The 13,387-nt window shown below is 37.1% G+C and overlaps 1 protein-coding gene across 2 annotated transcripts in view; it reads left to right on the forward strand.

The window, feature by feature from the left end:
• The window catches only part of LOC136857915 (E3 ubiquitin-protein ligase RNF144B), a 295,359-nt gene extending 282,224 nt beyond the window's left edge, over window positions 1–13,135 (forward strand). For both annotated transcript variants that reach the window (XM_068225335.1, XM_067136979.2), the window contains exons 5-6: window positions 1,979–2,337; window positions 11,049–13,135. In XM_068225335.1, coding sequence (XP_068081436.1) covers window positions 1,979–2,337; window positions 11,049–11,297 — 608 coding nt within the window. In that variant the 3' untranslated portion in view covers window positions 11,298–13,135. The remainder of the gene's footprint in view (window positions 1–1,978; window positions 2,338–11,048) is intronic.
• Window positions 13,136–13,387: the final 252 nt, after the last annotated feature.

Below are 13,387 nucleotides of genomic sequence, written 5' to 3' on the forward strand. Positions count from 1 at the left end.
GTTGAAGGTGTAGTTTTCTACACTTCTGCAATGTAATGCTTGATGCAACCATCTTTCACCAAAGCAACAGCTTTTTCAGCTTAACAATATGTGTACTCCAGAAAACTGATTACGATAATGACAGAAACATCCTACAAATGCGTGTGATTGAAAGGAGTACAACACAACATTGAGTGCTTGAAGAGCAGGAAAACATTATTGCCTCACATCCAATGGTCTGTTTTCCAGGGTGAGCTAGGAATTTTTCAATAGCTAGTGCAATAAACTGGCTCCACTTCATTGTTTGCTCACAAAACAAAGCCAACATCCTTCCCATGTAAAGATATAGGATAAAGTACTAAACTTTGAATACATGGATAATTACACATCATTTCTTCAGCATTTATTATGTATTGCATTTTTCGTGTACAGTATATGTATATCGTCATTCTGCCTGCAAAAACTGCTATGTGAAATATTTCAGCTTAGAATTTTGGCCAGTAAGGTTCTGTCATCTAAGGTTCAATATTGTGCGAGTAATTTTAAAGAATTCACGTCCTTATAGATATATGTGCTGCAGGTTAGTACTTCTCCCTCAATATGATCACATAGTGGTTTCTGCAGGTACATCAACAATATGTCACACAAGTATAAAGAATGAGAGTTTTCTACCTAATCAATACTTTAAAAGTGTCTAAAATATTTCAATCACATTAAAACACAGTACCAGTTTCGACCTATTAATTAGGTCATAGTCAACTGCTGATGAACCTGCTTATTCAATAATGATTGTACATTTTAAAACATTACTTAGACTAAACATGAATGCCACATATTTCAATAAAATATAATGCTATAATGTTGAAAAATATAAAACAGGGTGCAGTTCTTGAAATCTAAAAAGGCTTTGATACCCTAGTGTCTCATGAATGCCACACATTCCATTAAAATATTATGCTATAAAGTTAAAATCAGGGTACAGTTCTTAAAGTCTAAAGAGTTTCTGACATCCTAGTGTCAAGTTTAAATATCTTGTGCTGTAATGCCAACATTACATCCAACGGTTGTACAGGTAAATTCAAAAGTGCATTGTTGGGCCACTCAGTGTGCAGCACGCTCCCGACCATGCTCAATGACATATCAAGTTCGCACATCATTTGACTTTACCAGAGTGGAACACAAGTATGAAGAGGGGAGCACTCACACTTACTTTTATTGATATCAGTACTTCATATACAGCAACTTATATCTCAACAAGAAGTCTTAGTAAAACAAGCTTGTTTATCAGCAGAATAATGGATGAGGATGAGCATAAGTACCTATAAAGCAATAACAGAACCCCATATACAACTGAACAAAACGTTCTTCCGCATATTTGCAGCCCAACAATGCACTTTTGAATTTACCTGTACAACCGTTGGATGTAATGTTGGCATTACAGCACAAGATATTTAAACTTGACACAAGGATGTCAGAAACTCTTTAGACTTCAAGAACCGTACCCTGATTTTAACTTTATAGCATAATATTTTAATGGAATGTGCGGCATTCACGTGACACTAGGATGTCAAAGCCTTTCTAGACTTCAAGAACTGTACCCTGTTTCATATTTTTTAACTTTATAGCATTATATTTTATTGGAATATGTGGCATTCATGTTTAGTCTAAGTAATGTTTTACAATGTACGATCGTTATTGAATAAACAGGTTCATCAGCAGCTGATGTGATCTAATGAACAGGTCGAAACCGGTACTGTGTTTTAATGTGATTGAAATATTTTAGACACTTTTAAAGTATTGATTAGGTAGAAAACTCGCATTCTTTATACTTGTGTGCTCAAACTATCAACACGGACAATGAAGCTGATAGATTATAACAATATGTTAATTGTAGTTTAATTGGATTATAATGCCAAGGGATATATTGTAAATTGTAATCTTTAACTAAATTATTAATGCATTTAATTAAAACTGAAAGTGTGTTTTCCCATAATTTCAGAAGTAGACTTGGATACTACAAGAACGTGGTGCCCTCGTGCTGGCTGCGAGACTGTATGTGCAGTGTGTCCAATGGAGCGCTGCTTACCTCAAAGTGTACACTGTCCTACTTGTTCCTCAGATTTTTGCTCAAATTGCAAAAATCCATGGCATGCAGGACTGACCTGTGAAGAAAACTCAAGGCGACTGGCCAAGGAGGGACGTACGGACCTAATGGAACCTGGCATTCCCTTTGACTCGGACCTAATTAAGTGCTGTCCAATGTGCAACGTTCCTATTGAGAAAGATGAAGGCTGTGCCCAAATGATGTGCAAAAGATGCAAGCATGTTTTTTGCTGGTATTGTCTAGCATCGTTAGATGTAAGTATAATTCTGTAATGTATCTTCCTCACAGTCAGTTATTGGTTACCTTTCTATTCCTAAGATCATGGGTTCATTCCTGACATAGGTTGGTGGCATTTGAGGATGTTTAAACGTGACAGCTTTGTAGGTATCGTTGGCATGTTAAAGAATTCCTACAGAACAAAATTCTGACACTGTGGTGTCTTCATATCTATAGCAGTTCAAGAGTCGTTCAACAAATAGCTTTATATATATACAGTACTTTTCTTTATACTTCTTCTTTGTCCCGTATTTAAATTTGATTAGAATTGGAGGTGCCTATTGAGTGAATTTTTTTTTATTATTCCAGGAAGGAGAACATTTCCTTTGGATGCTTGGGAAAGCTTTTAATGAATTAACAATTAAATAAAGTAAGAGTGATCACTTACCAAACTTGAACTAATCAAACTAACCAAGAATGCGCTATGCATTTTTCATGAAGGCATGATTATATACTCGTGTAAATATGAACTGTAGCTGAAAAGAAAGGTTAGTAGTAATGGACATAGTAGGTATTTCAGTTACTTACAGTAGATTATGAACAGCTTTCATAAGTGTTACAACTGCATTTTTTTTCTTTTTTCTTTTTTCATAATATGGAATACTAGGGAAATGAGGAGTGAAACATTTTTCTATTGCTTTCTTCACTAAGCCAGAAAATGTATTTACTTATCACTTCGCCAAGCACTACTGAAGTATGCTTACCCAGCCCTACTACAAAATTTCTCTGTTCATTAAGGGATGGCTGTATAAGGAATCTATTCTGCCATGCTCATTCCTGTACTACTTTCTTATTGTTGAAATCTAAGTATGAGACTGAGACAGGCACATCATTGAAAGTAATAATTGGGCCGATGACCTTAAATGTTAGGCCCCTTTAAACAACAGCATCACTGAAAGTAATATTATCCGCACACTTTATCTTGGTGCATTTGTGTACGGGGGTGAGGAGTAAGGAGGGAACTGCCCCGGTATCGATAGTGCTGCCTGGTGCTGCCAACTGAATGAAAATGAAATATGAATTGAATCGAGAATATGATCGATCGATATGAAATTTCTAAACCGTTATCATCTTAAGCCAACAACTATGTCACATACACATTATATAACATTATAGAACATTTCTCGATGCGAATCTTGTTCCTAGCATGAATTATATACTTAGGCTTTGTTGTGTAAACAACAGCAGTACTAGTACGTAAAGTGTACGCCAGATGTCGCACAACGATGCTTAAGCGATTCATAATTTGTGTTTCAAAGGTTGCCAGTACGAATCTCGAAGATCGCTGAGGTCGACCGATTCAGCACTAGGGTGTAAATGCACCAGGATAAAGTGTGCGGATAATAAATTGTTCTGGCTCATACCAGAAGACATAGTACACTGTAAACTTAATTGGATCTAACTTATATCTTCAGCATATCCCATTTGTTGTTGTTGTAGCCACCCAGGCTTATTTTGGGTTTTAGCCCTGAGTTTAAAGCAGGGTTCTTGATGCCTTGATTTTTGAGATGAAAACTGTAACCCACTATCCACTGGGATTTGAACTTTAAGTGGAAAATCAAAGCTGGGGTTTATTATATATTAAGAGAGTCTATATGCTTAATATAAGAATGCAGTATCAGATCTCATATCTTCTTGAATTGTAACATAAGATATGAAACACGATTTTACAGAAATATACATACATCATTTCATATACTGCTCAAAAACAAATTAAAGGGACAACATTTTAAAGACTTGCATTATTTTTTCAGGAATGGTTGCAGTGAAAGACATTTTATGTGGAAAATGAAAGCTTTATTTAACTGAAATGTACATATCCTGTTCACTTCTTATCATACATGTTGATGCTATGACCAGAAATTCAATACAATGTCATAAACTAAAGTCCTTCAATTAATTCACATAGAGCATATTACTGCCTCACATTTTCGAGGCATGCTCCTGACAAGTCAATCAATCAATCAATCAATCAATCAATCAATCAATCAATCAATCAATCAATCAATCACTACTGATCTGCATTTAGGGCAGTCGCCCAGATGGCAGATTCCTTATCTGTCTTTTTCTTAGTCTTTTCTTAAAAGATCGCAAAGAAATTGGAAATTTATTGAACATCTCCCTTGGTAAGTTATTCCAATACCTAACTCCCCTTCCTATAAACAAATATTTGCCCCAATTTGTCCTCTTGAATTCCAGCTTTATCTTCATTGTGATCTTTCCTACTTCTAAAGATACCACTCGAACTTATTCGTCTACTGATGTCATTCCACGTCATCCCTCCTCTGACAGCTCAGAACATACAACTTAGTCGAGCAGCTCATCTCCTTTCTCCCAAGTCTTCCCAGCCCAAACTTTGCAACATTTTTTTAATGCTACTGTTTTGTCAGAAATCACCCAGAACAAATCGAGCTGCTTTTCTTTGGATGTTTACCAGTTCTTGAATCAAGTAATCCTATTGAGGGTCCCATACACTGGAACCATACTCTATTTGGGGTCTTACCAGAGACTTATATGCCCTCTCCTTTACATCCTTACTACAACCCCTGAATACCCTTATAACCAGATCTGTACCCTTTATTTACAATCATATTTATGTGATTACCCCAATGAAGATCTTTCCTTATATTAACACCTAGGTACTTACAATGATCCCCAAAAGGAACTTTCACTAAATCTTATGGTGACGATGGGACAGGAAAGAGCTAGGAGTGGGAAGGAAGCGTCCGTGGCCTTAATTGAGGTACAGCCCCAGCATTTGCTTGTTGTGAAAATGGGAAACCACGGAAAACCATCTTCAGGGCTGCTGACAGTGGGGTTCGAACCCCTTATCTCCCGAATACTGGACACTGCCCGCACTTAAGCGACTGCAGCTATTGAGCTTGGTGTGGAGTAGTCTTACATGTAGAGAATGTATAAAATATTAAGTTACTTGTAAGTTCAATTTGCACGAAACTACATGTTAAGATTCTAAAATTTGAGTGATTTCTTCAGAGATGTACCTAAGGTCCATGGTCCCTTCCCAATTGTAGCCCTTCCCTATCATCACCAACAGACCTAACCAAGCCAGTGTGATATAAAACACTTGCAATTATTAATTTCTAATATCAATGTTCACTTTATTTATTATTTTTGCTTCCCCCAGATCAGCAATAAAATGGCACTCCATAAATCTTATATAGTTGACATTCTAAAATGTTACTTGTCAAAAAATATGTTGTTTATTAAATTTCGAGTCTTAATTTCTCCCCATACCAAAATGAAACAAGCCCAGAATTGATTTATTTTCAGTACGTATATTTGACTGATCTAATCACAATACCTAAATCCAAACACTGCTGAGAATAAAACATTTAGAAACAAATCATCTTTTTATGTATAGGTGGAGATCGTTGCTTCAAGGGACAAAACAACAGGATTATCAGCACTGCCATTTCTACTCTTTTACTAAGCAGACAGAACTGAAATATGTGACTTTAAGGGTCTTATATGCTAAAATCAGATGAACCTCTGCTTTAAAAAGATTTACTACTACAGACACAACACTCATCACATCACTTTATAAACTAATTTTCAATTGTACTTCTCCAAACCATGACGAGATAATACATTACATTGGAATCTGTTTTTCTCAATAGCATGTGGAATTTACTATAAACTCGAAAGGTGTATCGTAAGCTACACCAGTGTGATGAGTAACATTAATGGTTTTCTTTATAAGTTGATGATTTTATTATTCCAGCTTTTTGTTAATTCAATTTTGTGTTGAAAGTAATATACAAGTACCTTTAGCTTGCTGGAGGTTAAACACAGCTCAAAAAAAAATTAGAGGGACAAGAATTTGATCGTGTGTACCATGTAAGTAGTCAGTGATTAAAATGTTTAAGAATGAGAGGAATCCTTCACATTTCATTGGAAAGCCATGGCTTTGAGGCAGTAGTCAAATGTATCGTGCTATGTCTCAGAGTGAAATGGATGAGAAATGTCTCGCTCTGTCATCTAGTGAGTGTAAGTAAAGAGTACATCTCTATACTCTTTGTGTACGTTTCATCAGTCAAAATAAGGTATCTGAATGAGGCAGAACGTGTTCGGGCAGTGAAATTACAGCAGGAAGGTTGGACTATTCATGTAGTGTCTACAGAGCATAATGTGGCTTCGTCTGTTGTTGGGAGTATTTGGAAATGATTTTGTGAAACTGGTACATACACACATGAAAGCCAGGGCAAGGGAGAAAACAGAAAACATCGGCCATAGGAGATCGATAATTGGTGAATTATTCTCTCCGCCAGCGCTCTGCGACAGCCCAGCACCTACAAATCGATCTAGGAGCAGCAACTGGTTGCAGTGTCAGTGACCAAACAATACACAACAGACTCTGAGAGGCAGGTTTAAGACCAAGACGACCTCATTAGGTCCCTTGATTAACTGTTCGGCACAAGACAGATAGACTTCGATTTGCTGAGGACCATAGGAACTGGGTCACTGGTGCAATGTACTGTTTGCAAACGAGTGCCGCTTTCGTCTAACATGGTGCGTATACATGTATATCGTCATTGTGGTGAACATTATAATGAAGCAGCAGTCCAGGAAATGGACAGATATGGCTGCGGCTCAATCATGGTGTAGGGTGGCATCACAATTGATGGCTGATCGGACCTTCAGATAATCAGTGGCCGACATAATGCTCAGAGGTACATCAAAGAAATTGTACTGGATCATGTTATGCCCACTGCAGTTGTAACGAGTTCCCTGTTTATCCTGCAACACAACAATGCAAGAGCGCATTCAGCAGCAGCCACCATGGAAACTCTACAGGACTTTGTAATTCAAAGATTACCGAGCTCGATAGCTGCAGTCGCTTAAGTGCGGCCAGTATCCAGTATTTGGGAGATAGTAGGTTCGAACCCCACTGTCAGCAGCCCTGAAAATGGTTTTCCGTGGTTTCCCATTTTCACACCAGGCAAATGCTGGGGCTGTACCTTAATTAAGGCCACGGCCGCTTCCTTCCCACTCCTTGCCCTTTCCTGTCCCATCGTCACCGTAAGACCTATCTGTGTCGGTGCGACGTAAAACAACTAGCAAAAAAAAAAAATCAAAGATTATACTGGCCTGCTCTGAGTCCTGACCTCAATCCCATTGAGCATTTATGGGATATGGTCGACAGACAACTTCTGGCCCGTCCTGTAGCACCTCAGACTCTTGAACAACTTGTAGAGAGACATAACTGGTTCGATAGAAGGCAGTTTGGGTTTAAGAAAGGTTATTCTCCTGAAGCTCAACTTGTAGGATTCCAGCAAGATATAGCAGATATCCTGGATTCAGGAGGTCAAGTGGACTGTATCGCGACTGACCTATCTAAGGCATTTGATAGGGTAGATCATGGGAGACTAGTGGCAAAAATGAGTGGAATTGGACTAGAGAAAAGAGTGGCTGAATGGGTGGCTATATTTCTAGAAAATAGAACTCAGAGAATTAGAGTAGGCGAATCTTTATCTGACCCTGTAATAATTAAGAGGGGAATTCCTCAAGGCAGTATTATTGAACTTTATGTTTTATATGTATCAATGATATGAGTAAGGAAGTGGAATCAGATGATTGCAGATGATGTTATTCCATGCAGAGTAACTGCAAAATGACCTCGATAATGTTGTGAGATGGACAGTAGGCAATGGTATGATGATGAACGGGGTTAAAAGTCAGGTTGTGAGTTTCACAAATAGGAAAAGTCCTCTCAGCTTTAATTACTGATTCAGAGACTGGATGTTTGTCTTAACATATATACACATAACATATCACACTAAACACCGCAGAAACATGCAGTAGTGAATGCATCTCTCCAAATAGGATTAGCACACTAAGAGCATCCGGCTGTAACACTTGCATTAAGTCCACATGTTAATTGTAAGCAATTGGATTAGGCCAAGAAGAGAGGAAAAATAATGGGGTTGAGATTAGGCTGAAATGCATGCAGTATGGATGGGGTGTATGTAGGAACTCTATGTATCCGTTACTTACCAATTAGACTTAGTTTGATTAGTTGCCTGGGAGACTGATTACCTCGGATCGAGTAAAGATATTTCAGACACCTCGACAAAGAATACGACAATGTGTTTGAAACATCGGCAAACTGTACGGAATGTACAGAAAACACCATGGTTCAACCTGGAAGAACTAAATAACTCTACACACCATGGAAGCTTCACGTCTAAGAAAATAAACTTGTTTTGAGAGATTATTGCTGGTTTCTTAAATAATATTAGACATTAGAAATTTAATATTCATTTAAGTTATAGGTGGGTGAATTAGAGACTGGAACTTTTATACCACTTTTTTCCACACCTGTAGGGTCACTGGTGCAAACTATATCTCACATATGGATTTGGCCCCGTTTTATGGACAGATGCCCTTCTTGATGCCAAACCTATGTAGAGAGATGTAAATATTTTTGCTTGTTTCAATGGTGGTTGGTAGTGTGGGGTTTTGTCTGAATATAAAGAGGAGAATGTTGGGGCAAATACAAACACCCAGTTCCCTAGCCAGAAGAATTACCCAAATATGATTAAAGCCCCCCAACCTGGCTGAGAAACCCAGGATCCTTTGAACTGAGGGCCTCAACACTGATCATTCAGCCAAGAAATGCGACAAATTAGCTTCTTTGCAGTCATGTAAGATAATAATGTTATTTGTTTTACATCCCACTAACTGCTTCTGTGGGAGGTTTCTTCAAATGGCAGATTCTGGTTTGAATCGAGACCTGCACAGTTTATACTATGTCAAGAGTAAGAAAGAAGGAGAACAAATTACGATTAAAACAGTAAAAATATTTTAGAGAGTAATGTGCAACTGATACATCCTCTGGCCTAGAACAATATTTGTTCCATGGATGCCAGTACCGTACTGTGAATATAGGAGAGAGAGAACAGGTTTTCCAAAGATGGCAGTAAGGGTTAACTTGATTCTTCTCTAGTCTGCAGCCTCTTCTCTGTTTCAGTTAGTAGTTAGTGTTATTTTTGAATTCATATGCAGAGCAAGCAACAGCTAACTTAGATCTCTTTTACCAAGCAAGTTGGCCATGCTGTTAGAGATGCACAGCTGTGAGGTTGCATTCTGGGAGATATTGGGTTCGAACCCCACTGTCGGCAGCCCTGAAGATGGTTTTCTGTGGTTTCCCATTTTTACACCAGGCAAATGCAGGGGCTGTACCTTAATTAAGGCCACGGCCCCTTCCTTCCCAGTCCTAGCCCTTTCCTATCCCATCGTCATCATAAGACCTATCTGTGTTGGTGCAATGTAAATGAAATTGTAAAAATATAAAAGAAACATACTTCTTTATTCAAGACTTGAAGGGGGAAAGTTAATTTTCCCAGACTTCATTTGATATTTTGTAATGAAGGTTTGTTTCAAAAATTGTCAGAATTTTTGTACCAGCTGAAGACAGAATTTGATGAACGAGTCATGCAGTTCAACAAATTAGAAGACATTTTTCAGGCTGTGGAAAAGACATTTTCCATCCACTGTATTCTCTAGGAGAATGATGTATCCAAAGCAACTGAATTGTGAAACTTCGACATGACATAATCACAGATGGAAATATTACAGCTGCGGATGACAAAAGAAAGGGCAGAGAAAGTTGATGTGTTTCGTTTTGGATCTTTCTTGATTGAGATTCTTACCCTAACTTGCGCAAGTTTTCGAAATACTGTATATGCTGGCAATGTTTGGGTCAACATATGTGTTTGAATGTAAGTTTTCCAATATGAATTTTGTGAAAAATAATTTCAGATCCAGAATTACTAATGAACATTTGAGGACTGCTTAACCATTGCTGGACCTTTGTGTATTCCAGTCTTTGAAAGATTTTGCAAAACAAGACATGCCACTTCTGTCACTAGTGAGGTTTGGTGGGTGAATTATATATTTCAAATGTATGTATGAACACTGAATTAAAAATATCATTTATCTAAATATTGTTTGTTACGTGAATGTATTAAATCTGCACACTCCACTGGTTGAAATTTAAAAGTTGTAGGGAAATCCAGTGCTAATTGATACTAATGTACACCATATTTACATGTTTCTGTAATTATTATATGTAGTAAACAAGACCAACATATGTCTTATTCAACCAAATATTTGGACGCTAGAGGCCCCTTTATTGTAATATTACCATCAATCCGGACCCTGGAGAAGAAAAATAGTTGAAGAAGCCTTTTCTGTCGCAAAGATGCTAGGGTGCCAGAATTTTGTCCCGTAGGAATTCTTTTACTTCTTAATGAACCTACCAACACGAGGCTGACGTATTTGAACACCTTCAAATATCACCAGACCGAGCCAGGATCGAACCCGCCAACTTGAGTTCCAACGGCCAGCACTCCACCATCTGAGCTACTCAGCCTGGCCAATCATTTAAGATTAATTACTGAAAATTCCATATTATTATATCATTAAAGGATTATGTGCCTATCTGCTTTTTAAATACTCTTGATGGTAGGGATATAAATAGAACTTCTTTGATAAGTTACTGAACTCTTACACATAATAATTACTTGGCATAATGATCCAGGAAATTAGTCCCCTCTCTCATGATAATAAATGTGTTTCTGTACCATAATAAAGATACAAGTGACCGAACCTAATGTAATGTGTTAGTGACAGGCCACTTCATAGATTTTATTTTACTTTCTTTCAGGATGACTTCCTGCTGCGGCACTATGATAAAGGGCCTTGTAAAAACAAGCTTGGTCATTCTAGAGCCTCGGTGATTTGGCACCGGACCCAAGTCATCGGTATATTTGCTGGCTTTGGGATTCTGCTGCTTGTGGCATCTCCTCTTCTCCTCCTGGCAGCACCATGTATAGTTTGTTGTAAATGCCGCATCTGCAGTGGTGGGAGTAAACTTGACAGTGAAGATGAAATGCCTGAAGAATCTGCATCTTGAAGTGAATGTAATGCATCTCTTAGAGAATAACACAGCTTCCTCGCTATGTGTGGAAGGGAAATTTGAATAAAGATTATGGGCATGATCAACAGTGTTCCAATTCAAGTTTGATGTCTATCCATTGCTTACATACTTAATGGATATTTTAATACAATATGGAACCTGTATACTCCCGATGGATGGCTAATGAAAACTACTTTCCAATACCATTATTGGTTATTTATATACATTCAGCATTATCTTGCTTCCTGTGTTGTAATATTCTATAAAGAATTTGCAATACAAAGTCGAGTCTTGAACGGCACAAGTAGGATTCCCGTTGCATAAAACTAAATGTTGATCGGGAAGTTGCTACCTCAATCAGTACATGCTTGCGTTTCTAAAATGGTTTCTTATAGAAATCAGAGGAAATGTGTGCATTATCTTTACCCCGGTTACTGGGGTATTTCTTCCCTCTTCATTAATTCACTATTAACTATGTGGTCTTACTGTCCTAGATAAAATAAGTCATCCTCTTGAAGAAGGTGCCTCATGGATTATTCTTAATTTTATTCTTAAAATTAGTTTCATTTATGAGTTATCTACTATATTCTAAATTTGAAAGTTTGTTTGGTCTCTAAGTATTGGAAAAGGAAGGATATTATGTTTGGAGGTTTCTGTAAATCTCACATTGTTTGCATAACTTCTATATAGATGACTCATTTCAGAGTTTTAGAAAGTGCTAGATGTTAAAATGAGACTTCAGGGACCAGTGTTCAGAGGGCTGTGGAATATGGCTGTAATCGTATCTAGATTTCGGTAGCTCTTTTTGTTTTGTTTCCATTTTAATGTATAAGTGTATGAAACACTGATTACAATGACTTATTTAACATATACTGAAACTGGAACTTAATAGCTGGAAAATATTGAAACTGCATATGACAGTGATTTCAAAAGTTAAGGAAATTTTTTACAAGCCCTTAATGTGCTATATGTACTTCCATCCTACACAGATGGATTTTACCAGCTCTTACATCTTGAGTAATAGTTCACAACCAAAGGAGGATAGCAACTATTCAACTCTGAAAATGCCACTATTAGAAAGGGTACTGTAGCATGGAATATCTAGATATCAACCGTCGACATTGTGAAAAGTTATTCTGTAAAACGAAAATGGTCATTAGTGCAAAGAAGGACTGTAAGGAGTGAGGAGAGCTGTTCATATAAAAGGCACTACCCAACAAAATGCTATAGCATGCAGAGGTATGGTTTTGGTATGATTTAAATATTTTGAGAGTACAAAGGGTGTTTCTCATTGTGATAATGGATATATTAAAGCTTAACTTATGATTGTTCTCAGTGTATGAATATTATTAGTCAATGTACCTGACACTCTGCATATTCCTGTCTTGCAGGAAAAGCAGACTCTTCCAGGAGATATATATATATTATTTTTACATGCCAGTCCAGAATTACCAATAGAATAAGTCTGAAACTTTAATTTCACTGGATGGGGTCTTCAAGAGGATTGTTTAAAGTGTTGGATTCAGGCAAATAGGACAATCATGCTAATTAGAATGACAGGTTTTATAAACCACACATTTTCATATCATTGCATACAGTGTGTAAGCCATTAAAACCTGTATGGAACAGTTTTCTGATTTCTCGTGATATTGAACTTACTGCATCATAACATTACTACTCCTACTTGAACGATTTCTCAAAGATACCATGGTATTATTATTAAATTACTGCATGATGTTTGCTGTATTGCATTTTTTAAACTACTGTATAACAAAAAAATGTAAATGACTTGTAATTACATTCTAAATATAATAAAGATCGTATGAATTTTTAAATATCACTCAAGTTACTTCCATAATTAAGTAAACTGAAGTTTTTATTCAAGTTAAATTTGTGTGGGAAAAATTATGTTCTCTGTCTGTACTTGTAACATTGTCCATTTCACTGACCTTCAATTTCAAATTATGACTGTCGGCTTTTCAGCAAAATTTTACTAACTAGTTAACAAAAGAAAGGTTAACCCTTTAACTGGGTACTAAATTCTCCACATGCGTAACCTGCCCTGGGTACTTTTCCCCCCCACTTTG

This window comes from Anabrus simplex, chromosome 1 (assembly GCF_040414725.1).
Source record: "Anabrus simplex isolate iqAnaSimp1 chromosome 1, ASM4041472v1, whole genome shotgun sequence".
Lineage (NCBI taxonomy): Eukaryota > Metazoa > Arthropoda > Insecta > Orthoptera > Tettigoniidae > Anabrus > Anabrus simplex.